This window comes from Triticum aestivum, chromosome 7A (assembly GCF_018294505.1).
Source record: "Triticum aestivum cultivar Chinese Spring chromosome 7A, IWGSC CS RefSeq v2.1, whole genome shotgun sequence".
NCBI classification, from domain to species: domain Eukaryota; kingdom Viridiplantae; phylum Streptophyta; class Magnoliopsida; order Poales; family Poaceae; genus Triticum; species Triticum aestivum.
Window position 1 is genome coordinate 585,733,566 of NC_057812.1, and position 18,490 is coordinate 585,752,055.

At 42.8% G+C, this 18,490-nt stretch overlaps 1 protein-coding gene across 2 annotated transcripts; it reads left to right on the top strand.

Moving 5' to 3' along the window:
- The first annotated feature begins 11,670 nt into the window (after nucleotides 1–11,670).
- On the top strand, nucleotides 11,671–15,688 carry LOC123148462 (ribose-phosphate pyrophosphokinase 2, chloroplastic). Of its 2 annotated transcripts, XR_006473892.1 has the most exons (9): nucleotides 11,671–11,906; nucleotides 11,981–12,175; nucleotides 12,550–12,798; nucleotides 13,241–13,384; nucleotides 13,513–13,677; nucleotides 13,994–14,063; nucleotides 14,159–14,240; nucleotides 15,261–15,517; nucleotides 15,557–15,688. XR_006473892.1 is itself a non-coding variant. In XM_044567898.1 (8 exons), the coding sequence occupies exons 1-8, from the start codon at nucleotides 11,790–11,792 to the stop codon at nucleotides 15,439–15,441; spliced, it is 1,203 nt and encodes a 400-aa protein (XP_044423833.1). In that variant the 5' UTR covers nucleotides 11,671–11,789; the 3' UTR covers nucleotides 15,442–15,688. The 2 variants fall into 2 exon arrangements, 1 of the variants encoding a protein (XP_044423833.1); XM_044567898.1 differs by having other exon boundaries at nucleotides 15,261–15,688.
- Nucleotides 15,689–18,490: the final 2,802 nt, after the last annotated feature.

Sequence of the window (18,490 nt, forward strand, 5' to 3'; positions counted from 1 at the left end):
GGGACTTCAAAGACGTTTTGAACGTCATGGACCAGATGAGATGTTCTAGGAGTTGAAGTTAAATATTTCAAGCAAATACCCGAGTTGATAGATATGAAGTCTCCAACAAGTTTTATAGCTAAAAGATGGAGGAGAATAGCTCAAACAGTGAGCATATGCTCAGATTGTCTGGGTACTACAATCGCTTGAATCAAGTGGGAGTTAATCTTACAGATAAGATAGTGATTGACAGAGTTCTCTAGTCACCATCACCAAGTTACTAGAACTTCGTGATGAACTATAGTATGCAAGGGATGACAAAAACGATTCCCGAACTCTTCGTGATGTTGAAATCGATGAAGGTAGAAATCAAGAAAGAGCATCAAGTGTTGATGATTGACAAGAACACTAGTTTCAAGAAAAGGGCAAAGGGAAAGAAAGGGAACTTCAAGTAGAATGACAAGCAAGTTGTCGCTCCCGTGAAGAAGCCCAAAGCTAGACCAAAGCCTGAAACTGAGTGCTTCTACTACAAAGGAAATGATCACTGGAAGCGGAAATTCCCGGAATATTTGGTGGATAAGAAAGATGGCAAAGTGAACAAAGGGTATATTTGATATACAGGTTATTGATGTGTGCCTTACTAGTGTTTATAGTAGCCCCTGAGTATTTGATACTTGTTCGGTTGCTAAAATTAGCAACTCGAAACAGGAGTTACAGAATGAACAGAGACTAGTTAAGGGTGAAGTGACGATGTGTGTTGGAATTGGTTCCAAGATTGATATGATCATCATCGCACACTCCCTATACTTTCGGTATTAGTGTTGAACCTAAATAAGTGTTATTTGGTGTTTACGTTGAGCATAAATATGATTTGATCATGTTTATTGCAATACGGTTATTCATTTAAGTTAGAGAACAATTGTTGTTCTGTTTACATGAATAGAACCTTCGATGTTCATACACACCAACAAAAATGGTTTGTTGGATCTCGATCGTAGTGATACACATATTCATAATATTCAAGCCAAAAAGATGCAAAGTTAATGATGATAGTGCAACTTATTTGTGGCACTGCCGTTTAGGTCATATCAGTGTAAAGCGCATGAAGAAAATCCATGCTGATGGGCTTTTGGAATCACTTGATTATGAATCAGTTGATGCTTACGAACCATGCCTCATGGGCAAGATGACTAAGACTCCATTCTCTGGAACAATGGAGCGAGCAACAGATTTGTTGGAAATCATACACACTGATGTATGTGGTTCGATGAATATTGAAGCTCACGACAGGTATCATTATTTTCTGATCTTCACAGATGATTTGAGCAGATATGAGTATATCTACTTGATGCAACAAAATTCTGAAATATTTGAGAAGTTCATATAATTTCAGAGTGAAGTGGAAAATCACCGTAACAAGAAAATAAAGTTTCTACGATCTGATCGTGGAGGAGAATATTTGAGTTACGAGTTTGGCCTTCAGTTAAAATAATGTGAAATAGTTTCACTACTCACGCCACCTGGAACACCATAGTGTAATGGTGTATCCAAACGTCGTAACCGTACTTTATTAGATATGGTGCGATCTATGATGTCTCTTACCGATTTACCACTATCATTTTGGGGTTATGCATTAGAGATAGTTGCATTCACGTTAAATAGGGCACCATCTAAATCCGTTGAGACGACACAGTATGAACTATGGTTTGGCAAGAAACCAAAGTTGTCATTTCTTAAAGTGTGGAGTTGCGATGCTTATGTGAAAAAGTTTCATCTTGATAAGCTCAAACCCAAGTCGGAGAAGTGCATCTTTGTAGGATACCCAAAAGTAACTGTTGGGTACACCTTCTATCACAGATCCGAAGGCAAGACATTTGTTGCTGAGAATGGATCCTTTCTGGAGAAGGAGTTTCTCTCGAAAGAAGTGAGTGGGAGGAAAGTAGAACTTGATGAGGTAACTGTACCTGCTCCCTTATTGGAAAGTAGTTCATCACAGAAATCAGTTCCTGTGACTCCTACACCAATTAGTGAGGAAGCTAATGATGATGATCATGTAACTTCAGATCAAGTTACTACCAAACCTCGTAGGTAAACCAGAGTGAGATCCACACTAGTGTGGTACGGTAATCCTGTTCTAGAGGTCATGTTACTTGACCATGACGAACCTACGAACTATGAGGAAGCGATGATGAGCCCAGATTCCGCAAAATGGCTTGAGGCCATGAAATCTGAGATGAGATCCATGTATGAGAACAAAGTATGGACTTTGATTGACTTGCCCATTGATCGGCGAGCCATTGATATTAAATGGATCTTCAAGAGGAAGACGGACGCTGATAGTAGTGTTACTATCTACAAAGCTAGAATTGTCACAAAAAGGTTTTCGACAAGTTCAAGGTGTTGACTACGATGAGAGTTTCTCACTCGTATCTATGCTTAAGTCTGTCCGAATCATGTTAGCAATTGCCGCATTTTATGAAATCTGGCAAATGGATAAACAAAACTGCATTCCTTAATGGATTTATTAAAGAAGAGTTGTATATGATGCAACCAGAAGGTTTTGTCAATCCTAAAGGTGCTAACAAAATATGCAAGCTCCAGCGATCCATCTATGGACTGGTGCAAGCATCTCGGAGTCGGAATATACGCTTTGATAAGTTGACCAAAGCATATAGTTTTATACAGACTTGCGGTGAAGCCTGTATTTACAAGAAAGTGAGTGGGAGCACTATAGCATTTCTGATAAGTATATGTGAATGACATATTGTTGATCAGAAATAATGTAGAATTATTCTGCAAAGCATAAAGGAATGTTTGAAAGGAGTTTTTTCAAAGAAAGACCTCGGTGAAGCTGCTTACATATTGAGCATCAAGATCTATAGAGATAGATCAAGACACTTGATAAGTTTTTCAATGAGTACATACCTTGACAAGATTTTGAAGTGGTTCAAAATGGAACAGTCAAAAAAGGAGTTCTTGCCTGTGTTACAAGGTGTGAAGTTGAGTAAGACTCAAAACCCAACCATGGCAGAAGATAGAGAGAGAATGAAAGTCATTCCCTATGCCTCAGCCATAGGTTCTATAAAGTATGCCATGCTGTGTACCAGACCTATTGTATACACTGCCCTGAGTTTGGCAAAGGAGTACAATAGTGATCTAGGAGTAGATCACTAAACATTGGTCAAAATTATCCTTAGTGGAATAATGATATGTTTCTCGATTATGGAAGTGACAAAAGGTTCGTCGTAAAGGGTTACGTCAATGCAAATTTTGACACTGATCCAGATGACTCTAAATCTCAATCTAGATACATATTGAAAGTCGGAGCAATTAGCTAGAGTAGCTCTGTGCAGAGCATTGTTGACATAGAAATTTGTAAAATACTTACGGATCTGAATGTGGCAGACCCGTTGACTAAACTTCTCTCACAAGCAAAACATGATCACACCTCAGTACTCTTTGGGTGTTAATCACATAGCGATGTGAACTAGATTATTGACTCTAGTAAACCCTTTGGGTGTTGGTCACATGTTGATGTGAACTATGGGTGTTAATCACATGGTGATGTGAACTATTGGTATTAAATCACATGGCGATGTGAACTAGATTATTGACTCTAGTGCAAGTGGGAGACTGAAGGAAATATGCCCTAGAGGCAATAATAAAGTTATTATTTATTTCCTTATATCATGATAAATGTTTATTATTCATGCTAGAATTGTATTAACCGGAAACATAATACATGTGTGAATACATAGACAAACAGAGTGTCACTAGTATGCCTCTACTTGACTAGCTCGTTGATCAAAGATGGTTATGTTTCCTAACCATAGACATGAGTTGTCATTTGATTAACGGGATCACATCATTAGGAGAATGATGTGATTGACTTGACCCATTCCGTTAGCATAGCACTTGATCATTTAGTTTGTTGCTATTGCTTTCTTCATGACTTATACATGTTCATGTGACTATGAGATTATGCAACTCCCGTTTACCAGAGGAACACTTTGTGTGCTACCAAACGTCACAACGTAACTGGGTGATTATAAAGGTGCTCTACAGGTGTCTCCGAAGGTACTTGTTGGGTTGGCGTATTTCGAGATTAGGATTTGTCACTCCGATTGTTAGAGAGATATCTCTGGGCCCTCTCAGTAATGCACATCACTTAAGCCTTGCAGGCATTACAACTAATGAGTTAGTTGCTAGATGATGTATTACGGAACGAGTAAAGAGACTTGCCGGTAACGAGATTGAACTAGGTATTGAGATACCGACAATCGAATCTCGGGCAAGTAACATACCGATGACAAAGGGAACAACGTATGTTGTTATGCGGTCTGACCGATAAAGATCTTCGTAGAATATGTGGGAGCCAATATGAGCATCCAGGTTCCGCTATTGGTTATTGACCGGAGACATGTCTCGGTCATGTCTACATAGTTCTCGAACCCGTAGGGTCCGCACGCTTAATGTTTCGGTGACGACTGTATTATGAGTTTATGTGATTTGATGTACCGAAGGTAGTTCGGAGTCCCGGATGAGATCGGGGACATGACGAGGAGTCTCGAAATGGTCGAGACGTAAAGATCGATATATTGGATGACTATATTCGGACATCGGAAAGGTTCCGAGTGATTCGGGTATTTTCGGGGGTACTGGGGAGTTATGGGAATACGAGGAAGAAGTAATGGGCCTCATGGGCCAAGTGGTGGAAGAGAGGAGGAAGGGCGTGCGGCCCCCCTGGCCCAAACCGAATTGGACCAGGGGGCCGGCCCCCTTTCCTCCTTTTCCTCCTTCTCCTTCTCCTCCTTCCTTTCCTCCTCCTAGTAGGAGTAGGAAAGGGGAGTCGTACACCTACTAGGAGGAGGACTCCTCCTCCTGACGCGCCCATAGAGGGCCGGCCGGCCTCCCCCTTGCTCCTTTATATACAGGGGTGGGGGGCACCTCTAGACACACAAGTTGATCAGGTGATCTCTCCCAACCGTGTGCTGTGCCCCCCTCCACCATATTCCACCTCGGTCATATTGTAGCGGTGCTTAGGCGAATCCCTGCGTCGGTAGCAACATCACCACTGTCACCACGCCGTCGTGCTAACGGAACTCTCCCATGAAGCTCTACTGGATCGGAGTTCGCGGGACGTCGTCGAGCTGAACGTGTGCTGAACTCAGAGGTGCCGTGCGTTCGATACTTGGATCGGTCGGATCGTGAAGACGTACGACTACATCAACTGCGTTGTGCTAACACTTCCGCTTTCGGTCTATGAGGGTAAGTGGACAACACTCTCCCCTCTCGTTGCTATGCATCACCATGATCTTGCGTGTGCGTAGGAAAATTTTGAAATTACTACATTCACCAACAACCTCTCTGTCATACGGAGTGACAAATCCAGTCTCGATTCATGTCAACCCAACAGACACTTTCGGAGATACCTGTAGTGCACCTTTATGGCCACCCAGTTACGTTATGACGTTTGGTACACCCAAAGCATTCCTACGGTATCCGAGAGTTGCACAATCTCATGGTCTAAGGAAATGATACTTGACATTAGAAAAGCTTTAGCAAACGAACTTCACAATCTTGTGCTACGCTTAAGATTGGGTCTTGTCCATCACATCATTCTCCTAATGATGTGATCCCGTTATCAATGACATCCAATGTCCATGGTCAGGAAACCATGACCATCTATTGATCAATGAGCTAGTCAACTAGAGGCTTACTAGGGACATGTTGTGGTCTATGTATTCACACATGTATTACGGTTTCCGGTTAATACAATTATAGCATGAACAATAGACAATTATCATGAACAAGGAAATATAATAATAACCATTTTATTATTGCCTCTAGGGCATATTTCCAACAAGATATTCTCATAACTATGCGCTTTTCTATCAATTGCTCGACAGTAATTTGTTCACCCACCGTAGAATTTTCTATCTTGAGAGAAGACACTAGTGAAACCTATGGCCCCCGGGTCTATCTTCCATCATATTATTTTCCTATCTATTTACTATTTTTATCATTGTTTATTTTGCAATCTTTATTTTCCAATCTATACACCAAAAATACCAAAAATATTTATCTTATTATCTCTATCAGATATCACTTTCGTAAGTGACCGTGAAGGGATTGACAACCCCTTTATCACGTTGATTGCGAGGTTCTTATTTGTTTGTGCAGGTACTAGGCGACTTGTGTGTTACCTCCTACTGGATTGATACCCTGGTTCTCAAAACTGAGGGAAATACTTACGCTACTTTGCTGCATCACCCTTTCCTCTTCACTGGAAAACCAACGCATGCTCAAGAGGTAGCATCCGGTACTACCGTAGATTTGCAAACTTTGCTGTTTTATCCTTCCAAATCTCGTGTTTGCTTGTTTCATTTGGTTTTGGCCCTCATCTTTGCAATAATCCTTCTCAGTTTCTCTCATGTTTGTGTCGTGTGTCATAGGTGGTGGCTCCGATTCCAATGTCCATCGTTTGAATCCCATCCATGACACGAGTTCGAAGCGCCTGCGCAACCAAGATGAGGTTCGAGAGGGTTCCAGTGTCCCCCAATGCAGGACCTAGTCAATTGCCACCAAGATCAAGGAGCCAACAATGGGCATGGATGAGATTCCTCTTGGCTAGTTCATCACTCGTAGGAGGATCAACCCCTATGTGAAGCCCCGTGAGAATTTCAGAGGGAATGATTTGTTTTGGACCAAGCAACAGAACCTTATCTTCCTGGATGTGATCAAGGCCAACCAGAACATCTACGTGGATGTGCACTGGATTGACATGGTTCATATGAGGAAGGACAATCACTGGGAATATTTTGGTGAGGCTTTGGACCTGGTGGAGCAATTTGGCACTGAGGACTTGCTCACGTTCCACATGGACTATGACCCAGAGATTGTGGCTCAGTTCTTTGCGTCGGTCCACTTCCATCCTGATGAGGAACGAACCATGACGTGGATGACCAATGGGCAACGGATGACTGCTAAGTGGAAGGACTTCATGGCACTACTGCATGTTCGTGATGAGGGGCTCAATTCGCCCGTTGGTGTTCGCCCTCATGCCAACGCCGAGTCAGCTAGTAAGGACAAGCTTCAGCCGTATCTTGTTGAGAAGAAGCTTGGCACAGACAAGAAGATTTGGGTGCTGAATCCCTTCCTTGACATCATGCACTGGATCTTCCGCAACTCCCTCTTTCCACGCATTGGTGACAAGGACAAGGTGCATGCTTATCTTGTGGACATGATGCTCATATGTGAGAAGGCACGTCTCCATCAGACGGAACCACTTGATGTCTCAACATATCATGTGGTGTGAGATGTAGTTTGCCGTGCTCAACCATAAGGTGCCTGTCTATGGACCGTACCTGCATCTCTTGATCTCTAAGACTTGGGAGCAACTCTTTCCCCATGAAGAGTTTGAAGCCCCCAACTGGATTCGCCATGAGCCTATCAAGCTGCACATCAAGAACAAGTGGGCTAACACCACTACCCGTGCTGAGGCAGAGGCTGCTAAGATGGACGTGGATGAGGATGAGATTGAGGAGGAGGCAGATGAGGACAACTCTGAAGGGATACTCGCCTTCATCTTCTGAGCCCTCTTGGGCCAAGAAGCTGAAGAACAAGATGAAGGCTCTGTTCTGCATGTAGGCCAAAGGACAGTACCAGTCTCATGTTTCTTAGAAGGAGAGTCGCCGGCGCGACAAGAGGATCTTGAGGACGTTCAGCGAGAAGGTATCAAGCGGGGCCGAGAAGCACATCACCCCAGAGGCTGAATGGATGGCAAAGTAGGGCTACAAGTGGACTGAATCTGAGGAGGAGACCATCCCCCCTGCCGAGACCGATGAGGAGCGTGACGAGTGATCACTTCAGCTTGAGCTACCACCTGTGTCGTAGGTGTCCTCTCTGCCTTTTTGGTGTCTCAATGCCAAAGGGGGAGAGAGTGTAGGATTTGCAAGTTGTGTGTCGTTGTGTCGTTGTGTCTTGCTCTTTGCTTTCGTCCTGTTGAATCTCGTTTGCTTTTGCTTGTTGGTTTGTGTTTGGTTTCGTTTGGATCCAGGAGACTATCATATGGTGTAAGACATATGTCCTCAACGTATCTTATTGTCTTCATATTATCTAGTTTGCTTAGTAGATTGTGAGCTTAGTTTGTCTTGTGCTATCATTACTTTATGCTCATATTTATTATCTTGCCCCCATGCTTAGTGTTAGTTATTTTGTTGCAAGATATGCCTCGTCTATAAAATATAGGGGGAGTGTTTATCCTAGTATGTGTGTCGTGCAGTCCAAAGCATTTCTCTAGAGAGCACACATCTAGGGGGAGCCCGTCGATATTTTATGGGTGTTGGGTTTGCCTATGTTTCAGTTTATTTTCCTATGTGCAAATCCTGTATTGTCATCAATCCACCAAAAAGGGGGAGATTGTAAGGGCATATTTATCCCTAAGTAGTTTTGGTGATTGATGACAATGCATTTGCGGACTAATCATGTGCATTAAACATTTCAGATATCTCATACTTAGGCACAAGACGATTCGTTGCCCCTCGGAGTCTAGTGAAGACGAAGTTTTCCCTATGTTTCTTTTCGGTGGATTTGAGTCGTAGGAAAGCCATACTATTAAGAGGGGGTCCGTGTTGGAAAGTCTTGGGTGGAATCATCACGTACACGTCTATATCTTCTGCACCACCTTTCCTTTGGCTCTTTGGAGCATCCTCCATTTTCCGTGTTTTTGCAAAATGAAGGACTCCTAGTGTTGTTGTGCTGGGGCATGAGGTATACTGCTCATGGGAGCAGTAGTACCGCAGGCCCTTGCGGTAGTACCGTCCAGGGATGCCGTAGTACCGCAGGCCCTTGCGGTAGTACCGCTCCACGGGCGCGGTAGTAACGTGGCCTCAGGCCGGGCATAGCAACACGAGCGGAAGTAGGGGCGGATGTAATTTTTTACATCCGCGCCCTACGCGATAGTACCGCTCCTGGCTTGCAGTAGTACCGTGTTGGAGTTTTGCATAGATCTTTTCTCAGCGGAAGTTGCCACGGATGTATTTTTATATGTCCGTGCCTTCCCAGCCTAGACAAACCCTGCCTTGCGATAGTACCACAAGGGGGAGCGGTAGTACCGCTGCGACGGTTCTACCACTCTTTGCTTCAACGCATCAGGACCAGTCTGGCTCCTGCCACGCATGCGGTAGTACCACAGTGCCCCGCGGTAGTACCGCATGGCTGGTGCGGTAGTACCGCGCGTCGCAGGCCGAGTTAGTGAATAACGCTTGGATTTTTCCTATCACTATAAAAGGGGAGTCTTCTTCTGCGACTTGACTACCTCTTCCATCCCCAAGCTCCATTGTTGCTTTAAGCTCCATTTTCGCCCGATCTTTCTCCCTAGACAATCAAACTTATTGATTCTCTAGGGATTGGTTGAGAAGACCCTGATCTACACTTCTACCAAGAGAAATTTGATTCCCCCACTAATCCCTTGCGGATCTTGTTACTCTTGGGTGTTTGAGCACCCTAGACGGTTGAGGTCACCGCAGATCCATATTCCATTGTGGTGAAGCTTCGTGGTGTCGTTGGGAGCCTCCAATTAAGTTTTGAAGATTGCCCCAACCTTGTTTGTAAAGGTTCGGTCGCCGCCTCCAAGGGCACCAATAGTGGAATCATGACATCTCACATTGTGTGAGGGCATGAGGAGAATACGGTGGCCCTAGTGGCTTCTTGAGGAGCATTGTGCCTCCACACCGCTCCAACGGAGACGTACTTCCCCTCAAAGGGAATGAACTTCGGTAACACATCCCCGTCTTCACCGGCTCCACTCTTGGTTATCTCGTACCTTTACTTGTGCAAGCTTATATTGTGTTACATCTCTTGCTTTCTTGAGTGCTTGTTGTTGTTGTTGTTGTTGTTGTTGTTGTTGTTGCATCATATAGGTTGCTCACCTAGTTGCATATCTAGACAACCTACTTTGATGCAAAGTTTAAATTGGTAAAGAAAAGCTAAAAATTGTTAGTTGCCTATTCACCCCCTCTAGTCAACTATATCAATCCTTTCACACCCTTAACACCTGTACATGTTGGAGCATTGAGAAGGGCTTTAGAGCATCTGCAATAGTTTGTATGATAGATTTGTTGGTACAAGGTCCACGTCAGCAGCCAATAGTGTATCATACAAGTTCTCCAATGAAGCGTATGTTAGTCTGATGGGCCACACACATTAAATCAATGTAAAAAAATTGATGGCCAGCACCTGAGAGAAGGAAATTCGAGAGGTAGCTGGCGCAGCTCACACCAGGTCCAGCCAGGGCCCACATAAATGAATGTAATTATCTCGGAGCTTGTGCCTAGAGCGTTGATTCATGATCATACGATCCCCCACTCTCTCTTCTTTTATTTTAGGCTACCTCATCAAAAGAGTCTACATGGCAGATTTACCAATGATTATCACACGACCATTGAAGATGCCCTTAGGTTGTGCACCGCGACCAAGGTTGGGGAAAACGAGACAATTTGATGTTTATTCGCTAATTAATGTCATTGCATGCAGAGAATTGACCACTCCATGTTGTGCTAAGTAGTCTCAAGTAATTGAGTGCATACACACCCACGTCTCCTATTGGCTAACATTTTTTTCTAGGCAAAATTAGAAAACGAGATGGGTAGTTAACGCACCACGTCTAATAGTTTTGGAATTATTTGGTTTTCACAATGTTACTTATGCACTGATATGGAGGAAGTACCTAACTTGGTCAAATGTTTCTAATTTGAAGCGTGACCAAGTTTGTATGCAAAAATTCTACTCCCTCCATTAACAAATTTATAATATGTCTTGGATATTTCAATATGAACTACTTCCTCCGTTCCTAAATATAAGTCTTTTTAGACATTTCAAATGGACTACAATATATGGATGTATGTAGACATATTTTAGAGTGTAGATTCACTCATTTTGCTTCGTATGTAGTCACTCGTTGGAATCTCTAAAAAGATTTATATTTGGGAACATAGGGAGTATATAGGAACTGAAATGAGTGAACAAATATATTAAATCCTTTCTGTATACATCTGATTCAGAAGTTTTTTTAGACCATTTTTTATTTGTGCACATAAGAAGTACTCTCTCCGTCCCAAAAAGTTTGTTTTAAATCTGTCTAGATACTGCGATGCGTCATACGACTATGGTATGCTCAAAATCCGACGATGTACCTCCACCCTACTCCATCCGAATGAATCGATGGAGGGCGGATTTCAACCGTCGTACCAAAACCGTCATACTCCATCATTTTTAAGGCAATCATTTATCTTATAGGCATTATATTTTTTTATGTTTGATTGACCATTTTTTATCCCTTTATGTGGAGGGGGACGGGGGGGGGGGGGGGGGTTTGTGGGGTTTATCTATAGAATGTTAAACTAAAATGAATTCAACGTAACAGATTTCAGCAAGCACAAATTGACCGCGCACGTTTATCTCAAGCAACTGTTTACAGTTTTATCTTTATCATCAAACTTTTCCAAAGTTACGGCCGCCAATTTATTCTCTTCCCAATTAACGGGTCGCACCACTTTTAGCAAGGAAACGTACCGAAAGCAAGGAGTTAACGCGCAATCGCCATTGGCATCACGGCGAATGGGAGCCGGGGCGGCTACGAGGAAGCAAGCTTGTATATAAACCCCACCCCGTAACGGCCCGGCTCGAGCCGAGGACAGGACAGAGACCACGGACCACCGCGCCACCGCCCCCCGACTCCCGAGGGCCCGGACTCCGACAAGCGCCCGCCCGCCCGCCCATCACTCCTCTTCCCCGAACCCTAGCCTCCCATGGCGGCTACCGCGGCGGCGTCGCCCTCCTCCTCCCTGCTCCTCTCCCGCCGCCACGGCGCGTCCTCCTCCTCGTCGTCGGCGTCCCGCGCCGGCGCCTCCCGCCTCCGCGCGCCGGTGAGCGTTCGGTCCCGCTCGTGTCCGGCCCTGGCTACGGGATTGTGATTCTTATCTTTTTGGGTTGCGCGCAGAGGTGCGTGCTCGGGACGGCGGAGCAGCTGCGGGTGGTCGAGGCGGGGAAGCCGGTGGGCGGGGCCGACCCGTGGGCCGCGGCCTGGACGCCCAAGACGCCCGCGCAGGAGGCCAGGCTCGCCGCGCTGCCGCAGGAGGCGCGCGACTCCAGGCTCAAGATCTTCTCCGGCACCGCCAACCGCCCGCTCGCGCAGGTGGGGTTCCTGTCCCGCCGCTCCCTGTCCCCTGTCCCCGAAAAGAAAATAAAAAAGCACCTTTTTATCCGATTTGTAGCAGTATGGGGTCTCATTCGTACTGGTTGGACAAGAATAATTTCAGAATTCAATAATAATTTCTTGATTGCATTTGAGTTCGGCCCTTTTTAGATGACGAAAGGGAAAGGGGTTTGCGCCGGCGCCGCAGTTGCAATGCTGCCACTGAAGAATATACACCCAAAACCTATCAGACGTTTACACTTTATTTTGTGATTGTCTGTATGTGCCATCATTCAATGCGTTGACGAAGACGAATACGACCTTTCTGGCCTATATACTTCTAAAATGCATGACTTTTTTTGTATTTCGTATAGGAAATTGCTTCTTATCTGGGCGTAGACCTTGGCAAGATCCTTATCAAGCGCTTTGCTGATGGAGAAATCTACGTGCAACTGCAAGAGAGTGTGAGAGGCTGCGATGTCTTCTTGGTGCAGCCCACTTGCTCTCCTGTCAATGAAAACCTCATGGAGCTCTTCATCATGATTGATGCATGTCGGCGGGCATCAGCGCGATCTATTACCGTTGTCATTCCGTACTTTGGATATGCCAGAGCAGACAGAAAGGTATGGCCAAATGATTAAACTGGCTAATTGCTTTTGGAAAAAGTTGGTGTGTTGTTATAACCAAGCTGTGAAGTACCAGATTTATTTAACTGGATTTGCTTCTTCCCAGCTCATGATATATAATTACAGACCCGTTCAATGAAAAAAGATATCTAATTGCCTTTTCAATTTGTTTCCTGTGTCAATGCAACTGAATGGGATATCCATATACTGAGATTTTCCTTGTAAAGATTTTCTATTCTAAGGACTTGTTTGGCGAACAAACTTCTCTTATGGATACCTTAATTTGGTTATTGTTTGGCGTACTTAATACCGACCAATCAGATGTTTAAATGGGGAGGAGTTTAAAGTTGAATATTGCCCTCAATTGGGAATATGTTCCTGCCCCCTCTATGTGATGTGTGAAAAATTGTTATGCTGAGTAATTTCTTCTGTAATGCAGGCTCAAGGACGTGAGGCAATTACTGCCAAATTGGCTGCGAATTTACTCACAGAAGCTGGCAGTGATCGTGTCATAGTATGTGATATGCATTCTGCACAAGCATTGGGATACTTTGATATTCCTGTGGACCATATATATGGACAGGTACTCTTAACAGAACAGGAAGGAACACTTCCTTTACAATGTACAAAAACTGTCTTCCCTTTCGAAGAAGTTCCTTAGCTGAACTTGAGTTGATAAACTGTTAGTGAACAGATCTTCTTTTTATGTAGCCTGTGATTCTGGATTACCTTGCTAGCAAGACAATTTCTAAGGATCTTGTAGTTGTTTCTCCTGATGTGGGTGGTGTTGTTAGAGCACGTGCATTTGCCAAGAAATTGTCTGACGCCCCTTTAGCTATTGTTGACAAAAGAAGACAGGGTCACAATCTGTCAGAGGTAAGAATCGATTTATTTGGAGTGTATCTATTCTATTTTTTCATCAGTTCTATTTGTATAACACAGTTACATGCACACGTTTCAGTTTTAGTTCTACTCTTATTACAGCATAGTGTTAAACATGTGTCCTAATAGAACTAGAAATAATATATAACCTTTTTATCACCTGATGATTAATTAGCTGGATGCTTTATTGCATTTTGCAAAGCCATCCACTTTTTTACTCCTTGACTAAGCAACGACCACATAGTTCATGAAGTGATCATGTGAAAATGGTAGATTATAATATCAAATTCCTATCTGTGACCACCTGCAGGTCATGCACTTAATTGGTGATGTGAAAGGGAAAGTTGCTATCATGGTTGATGACATGATTGACACAGCAGGTTAGCAATATTTTCTTCGTTGGTGTTGGACTAAAATTTAACATACTTTGTAGTGTGTTCTTTGTCATTTAGCCCCACTTTTTTGTTTAACGCAGGGACAATTACTAGCGGAGCAGCATTGTTAAAACAGGAGGGAGCAGAGGCTGTTTATGCTTGTTGCACACATGCTGTCCTCAGGTTTGAATTTTGATAGTTACTTGATACTTCATTGCATATAATTTTGTATTGATGTTATTAGCCTATTGCAGACAACTCACTTAATATAGTGCTTTGTTGTTGATCTATGCAAACTGAGACACGACTGGTGAAATCCTTGCATTTTTTCTTGATTCCTGCTAAGCGTAACGGTTAAGTTATACAAGTTCTAGAAACTATGTGATTCTACTTGCGGCACACATAGACGAGAAAGCTAGTATATTTTTAGACAAGAGTCTTAACAAGGTGGTCAGAAATATCAGTTTCCTAGCTAATTTTCTTTGACCATGGGTTTTCTAGTTCGGTATAGGTTTGATTTAATTTTTCAGTGAGCTTGTATTTTTTTCTTGGGGTTTCTTGATTTCCTTATTATTATTAAGGTTCCATGAAAATGAAGTTTGCAAAGTCAAAGTCTATTACTCTTTTGGTAATACAGTATATATTTAGATAAACCCCATAACATTTGTTACTAATTTGTGGAGTCCCATCTTTTTGCAACATGAGTACCAAAAAAATAAAAAAAGAAGTACACAGAATGGGCACAACAAAATAATTGTTATCAACCACTGGAATGCCAAACGGGGTATAATTGAATCCATGTCATTCATATGCTGGGCATTTTGACATCCTGTGTACTTTGATGCAGGAAGACACCTCAAGGTCAATCTTGATTCTTGCCTCTGTTGGCATGCATGCTTGACTAAACTTTACTTGAAACAAAAATGCGAGAGTAAATTTGGCCATGATAGATAATTGAATGCATGTACGATGTTCATTAATATGGTACCTCTGTAAACTTATATAAGACATTTTAGATCACTACTTTAGTGATCTAAAACATCTTATATTAGTTTACAGGAGTAGCATACAGTAGCTTCATTTCAAAAGTTACCATGACGCTGGGGTTGATTTCAGCTGTGACTATTGCTGTCTAGTATTTCCATTGTATCGCAAAAGTGAGCATACTCTCACCCTTTTCCACTAACACTGTTGATTTCGTAGCCCACCTGCAATTGAAAGGCTTTCTGGGGGCATCTTTGAGGAAGTCATAGTTACGAACTCCATCCTGCTACCAGAGGACAAATGCTTCCCTCAGCTCACGGTGCTCTCCATGGCAAACCTTGTAGCAGAAACTATCTGGCATGTTCACCGTGACGGCTCAGTGAGCAGCATCTTCCAATAACGGCGAGCATCTTCTTAAATTTGGGTGGTATAGAGAAGGCACCAGATGCTTGTGCCATTGGTGTAGGAATCGATTTTGGTGACATGACAAATAAAGTTGCATTGCCGTGTAGGCATCGTACTTGTACTGGATGATCAATTTTCTGTCAACACCTACTAAAGGGTGTTTAGTTTCTAACCTCCGTCTTGACCGGATGATCAAAAATACGACTTATGTCTATCTAGCTATTTGAAGGAATTTATATTGCCAGAATGTCCAATTGGCCATTGTCAAAGGAATGGCAGATTGGTTATCGCCAAGGATCTATGCTTTGTGTTTGTCCATTTTTATTTTGAGCGATTGTTGCATAGTTAGAGTTTCGTTTCCGTTATATGTATATTCGTGTGGCCACTCGCCTCTCTCATTTTTGAGTAAAAAAAGAACATAAAAATATATATTTTGTGGGATCATGAACAGAGTTTGACATGAAAAAGGGCTTCACAGTACAGTACGAAGGTATGCTAGCCGCCAACAACACTATGTTGCGGAGGGAGTGCGACATAACAAAATGTCTGTCTGCGCACCTTCATGCTGAACCGAGTGACCAATTCCTGCTGGACGCATGAGGCTCGCTGCCCTGCAAACGTTAGAGGCTGACCCAACGCTGTGGATGCTAGCAGCTGTCCAGGATTGCGGCTGTGCTGGCTTTGGCAATGTTCCTGTGGTATGAGTGCTACGAGTGAGGTCGCTACGTAGATAATGAACGATGGGCGTCACGTGTTCTAATCTCTTTGAACGTCATCGTGCTTCAGCTTCTTGGCCCGAGGAGATACAAGCCAGCGGAGAGGCCATTGATTCCAGATGCCCCCTTTTCCTATCCGACCTACACGTAGCTTGCCCATAAAACTTGCCTTTACAGCTCCCTCTATTTCTCCGGCTACAGTTCTCACATAGTTAGATAAATTTGGTCATGTTGAATTGCTCCAGGTAACATACTACTATTTATCATGGAGGCTGCCGGCTAGACAACCACTCTCACATTGAGATCACAATGATGCTCTGATGTACTAGACCGTAACTCACGATTTTTGTGAGTCACCAACCATTAGTGAGTTGTCCATACGGTAGGTCTATGGCCCTCTGCAGGTTCACCTTGTTAATGGTTGTTTTTTGCTTGTTGCACACAACATCATGCTTGAATTTTTATAGCTACTTTATTGCTTATAATATACTCCCTCCGTTCCAAAATAGATGACCCAATTTTATATTAACTTTAGTATAAAATTGGGTCATCTATTTTGAAACGGAGGGAGTAGTATTGATGTTATTAGCCTACTGCAGACAACACACACAATATAGTGTTTTTTGTTGTGTCTGTCCTATGACTATGAAAATTGAGACATCCTAGCATTTGTTGTTGATTTCTGCTAAGTGTATCTGTTTAGATATATACAAGATATTCTACATGTGGCGTACTTAAGAGAAGGTGTAATATTTCTAGACGAGAGTCTTAACAAGGTGGCCGGAAAGTAGCAGCCGCCTAGCTAATTTTCTTTGATCACAAATTTTCTAGTTCGGCATGTGATTTTACTTTCTAGTGAGTCTGTTTTTGCTGGGGTTTCTCGGTTTCCTTATTATTATGTACTCCCTCTGTAAACTAATATAGATCTTTTAGATGACTAAAGTGTTCTAGATCAGTAATTTAGTGATCTATAAAAGATCTTATATTAGTTTACGGAGGAAGTATTAAAGTTTCTGTGAAAATGAAGTTTGCAAAGTCTGTCACTCTTTTGGTAAGACGTAAATTTAGATACACCCTCGCAGATCAGTTATCGTAATTTATGGAATCCATTTTTTTTTGCGGGTGTGGAATCCATTATTTTGCAACTTGAATAAGAAATAAAAAAATACTCCCTCCATCCCATAATGAAAGCGTCTTACGTTATGGGATGGAGGGAGTATGTACATAGAAGGGGCAAAATGAACAAAAAAGTTATACACCACTGGAATGCCAAACGGAGTATAACTGAATCTGAGTCATTCATATGTTGTCCTGGGCATTTTGAAACCCTGTGTATTTTGACGCACGAAGAGAACTAGGCCCAGTCTTGATTTTTATCACCCTTGCACGCACGATTGACTAAAGTTATACTTGAAACAAAAATGCCTAAGTAAAGTTGGCCATATTAAATAACTTCCGTCTAATATTTGGTAACATGGTACTCCCTCCGTAAACAAATATAAGAGCATTTAGATCACTACTTTAGTGATCTAAACGCTCTTATATTTCTTTACAGAGGGAGTAACATACAACAGCTTGGTTTCAAAAGTTATCATGATGCTGGGGATTTATTTCATTTGCCACCATTGATATCTTTGTGTTCTTCATTGTTTTGTGCACTAACATACTGCAAAAGTTAGCATACTATCACCTTTTTTCCCGTTAACGCCATTGACATTGCAGCCCACCTGCAACCGAAAGGCTTTCCGGAGGCATATTTGAGGAAGTTATAGTGACGAACTCCATCCTGCTGCCAGAGGACAAATGCTTCCCTCGGATGATGGTGCTCTCCATGGCCAACCTTGTAGCAGACACTATTTGGCATGTTCACCACGACGGCTCAGTGAGCAGCATCTTCCAATAAAGGCAAGCATCTTCTTACATTTGGGTGGTATAGAGACGGCACCAGATCCTTGTGCCATTGGTGTAGGAATCAAGTTTTGGTGAAATGACAAATAAAGTTGCATTGCCGTGCAGGCATTGTACTTGTACCGGATGATCAATTTTGCGTCAACACCTAGTGAAGGGTGTTTAGTTTCTGATCCGTGTCTTGACATAAGCTTTCTTGTAGTCGAAAAATATGACTCATGGCACTTATTCAAAAGAATTGATACTGTCGGAATGTCCCCCTTTGCCACCGACCATGGAATGACAAATTGGTTACCGCCAAAGATCTATGCTTTGCGTTTGTCCTTTTTATTTTGAGCGATTGTTCTAGAGTCCGTGTTTCATGTTTCGGTCCATTGTATATATTCATTTGGCCACTACCTCTCTCATTTCTAAGTAAAG

Excerpts from the sequence above, each read along its gene's own strand:
- LOC123148462 (XM_044567898.1), top strand. The coding sequence starts at position 11,790 with ATGGCGGCTACCGCGGCGGCGTCGCCCTCCTCCTCCCTGCTCCTCTCC. Across the intron at positions 13,385-13,512 it reads TGGACCATATATATGGACAG|CCTGTGATTCTGGATTACCT; the intron begins GTACTCTTAACA and ends CTTTTTATGTAG. Across the intron at positions 13,678-13,993 it reads AGGGTCACAATCTGTCAGAG|GTCATGCACTTAATTGGTGA; the intron begins GTAAGAATCGAT and ends GACCACCTGCAG.